The sequence below is a fragment of the Penaeus vannamei genome, chromosome 6 (genome assembly GCF_042767895.1).
Source record: "Penaeus vannamei isolate JL-2024 chromosome 6, ASM4276789v1, whole genome shotgun sequence".
Lineage (NCBI taxonomy): Eukaryota > Metazoa > Arthropoda > Malacostraca > Decapoda > Penaeidae > Penaeus > Penaeus vannamei.
This window is the reverse complement of record NC_091554.1, coordinates 13,805,445-13,807,944: the sequence shown is the minus strand read 5'-3', so window position 1 is coordinate 13,807,944 and position 2,500 is coordinate 13,805,445. Positions and strand designations below refer to the sequence as shown.

The following is a 2,500-nucleotide window of genomic DNA, read 5'->3' as shown; positions in this document are numbered from 1 at the left end:
ATTATATATATGTGTACATGTATACAAATATATAGACATACATGAAAATACGTATGCATATAGGCAGATAGATTGATATATATACCCATAAATAAATACATACACGCATATATATGAACATATCTGTATGCACATTTACCTATATACATGTATGTGACTGTATATATATGAATTATATGCATCATAACAAATATCTTGGTGTTATATGATACAACTCTGGCCATACATTGCCTAAAATTCTGAATGGAAATCAGCTTCACAAAAAACACATCCTTGCAGTGCGACATAACCGAGCGGCTGGAGACCGACGGATGTTCCCTTCGGTCCGCTAAGGCCAGTCGATCCTTGCCCGCAGAGTCGGACCTTTCAGTCCAGTGCGACTGTGACTGCTGCCTCAAGCCACACAAGGACTGCAACAAGTACTACGAGTGCAAGGTAGGACGGGCGACGCCCCCTAAAACCTCTTCGGTTGGTGCAATCAATTCACTTATGAATAAGGAAAACATGTTTTCTTTTATTATACTAGAATGACAGAGAATCACAGAGCTGATATTTAAAAAGAAGAAAATGTATACATTTCTGTTGTATCTAAAATTGCCTTGATTAGACGGTCACATCCATCAAATGCAGTTGCAGAAAATACTATTATTCTTTTCTTTCATTACAGGATAACGTTGCCTACGTCAAGGAGTGCGGAGGTGATCTGGTGTTCAATCCTGCAAAGGAACAGTGCGACCTTCCAACCAATTATGAATGCCCTAAACCAATCATTTGTGGCTGCCATTGCCGATACCCAGTCGACGGGGAGTGCAATGCTTACTATGAGTGTAAGTAATCAATAAAGTGATACCATATCAATAAAATGGTAGCAGTTCATTAGTTAAAATTAGTTAGTAAAAATAGACTAAACTCCTATGTCAACATTTTTTGTTTTATATGTCATTATTATTCATATACATTTTGCTTGCATATAGTTTTCCAGATTATACCTGTTATTATTCCAATCAGTATATAACATAATACTTATTATTTTGTACTGATTACAAAGTTGCACAACCTCAAACACCGATAATGTTCAAGTTCAATAGATTCATATTATTTGCCGATGTATACTGTTGTCTTTAATGAATACATCTAAAGATATCTATTTCATCTAACATTCAGGCAAGGACGACGAGGCGGAGAAGAGGTACTGCTCAGAAGGACTGCTGTTCAACCCCGATACCCGCATGTGCGACGTCGCTTCAAATGTGGACTGCCCGGTTGATCCTCCAACAACTGGAACTTGCGATACAAACGTCTTTGATTCCGATGTTAGTTCTTCCCCTCTCTCTCTCATATGATTGTCATTAATAATCTAATTGGAGCCATCAGTTTCCCACCCATAGTTACCATAGCCATGACACTTATCCAAATACCTTGTCAACAGCCTGACTGTAAGTTCTGGGCCGCCAACAACGACTGTCACTGCAAGTGGACGGATGGTGACTGCTCTTGGCAGCACTTCGTCGCCCGTGCCTGTCCCCGCAGCTGTGGATGCCAAGACAATGTGGACGTCACGAAGCCTCCTGTAATTGACTACCCTTGCGTGGACTGCTCTACCGGCCAACAGTACTGGCAGCATCCCAGCGACTGCCGCAAGTTCATCCAGTGCACATCGTACGGTCCTCAGGAGATGCCATGTGGAGAAGGAACAGTTTGGGACCAAAACCTGCTCACCTGCAACCATGCATGGGCCACTGAGTGCTTGACAGGCAACTTCCTTCTCACTAACGGAAGCTGTTCAGGATGCTCAGGATGCACTCCTCCAGCAAAGCCCCCAACCAACCCTCCAACACACAAACCTGTCACACCAGGCAACTTCCCCTGTGTAGATTGCTCCACTGGCCAGCAATACTGGCAGCATCCTACCGACTGCCAAAAGTTCATTCAGTGTGCCCCTTATGGTCCCCAAGAAATGCCATGCCCTGCAGGAACAAGGTGGGACCAGAAGATCCTTACTTGTAATCATGAATGGAACACCCCGTGCGTGACAGGGAACTACCTTTTGGATGACGGAAGCTGTTCGGGTTGTACTGGTTGCCCTCCTCCACCAACCTCAAGCCCAGATAGCTGTAGTGGCGAAAACCCAGACTGCAAGCATTGGGCTGCCAATGGGGACTGCACCTGTAAGCCGAATACCGATTGTTATTGGCAGAATGAAGTCGCTAAAATGTGTCCCAAGACCTGTCGAGGAGAGTGTGGGGATAATCCAGCTACCCCACCAGCTGACGATTGCATCAAATGTCCTTCCTATAGTGGTCTTTTCCCACATCCGAAAGACTGCACCAAATGGGTTCACTGTGACCACTTCACACCGTACGTGAAGGACTGCCCTGCCAATCTGCACTTTAATCCAACACTTAAGGTAATCTAAAGTTTGGGGGTATGACATCATTTAGAACATATATTTTGATACAATATTTTATGACAGCATAAGAATAATAAGCACATGTCCTTT

General features: G+C 43.6%; 1 protein-coding gene across 1 annotated transcript in view; it reads left to right on the top strand.

Annotated features, from left to right (window-relative positions):
• The window catches only part of LOC113815678 (balbiani ring protein 3), a 4,982-nt gene that overhangs the window by 1,361 nt on the left and 1,121 nt on the right, over positions 1-2,500 (top strand). Inside the window, exons 3-6 of the mRNA XM_027367734.2 lie at positions 280-435; positions 668-827; positions 1,165-1,313; positions 1,430-2,407. Coding sequence (XP_027223535.2) covers positions 280-435; positions 668-827; positions 1,165-1,313; positions 1,430-2,407 — 1,443 coding nt within the window. The remainder of the gene's footprint in view (positions 1-279; positions 436-667; positions 828-1,164; positions 1,314-1,429; positions 2,408-2,500) is intronic.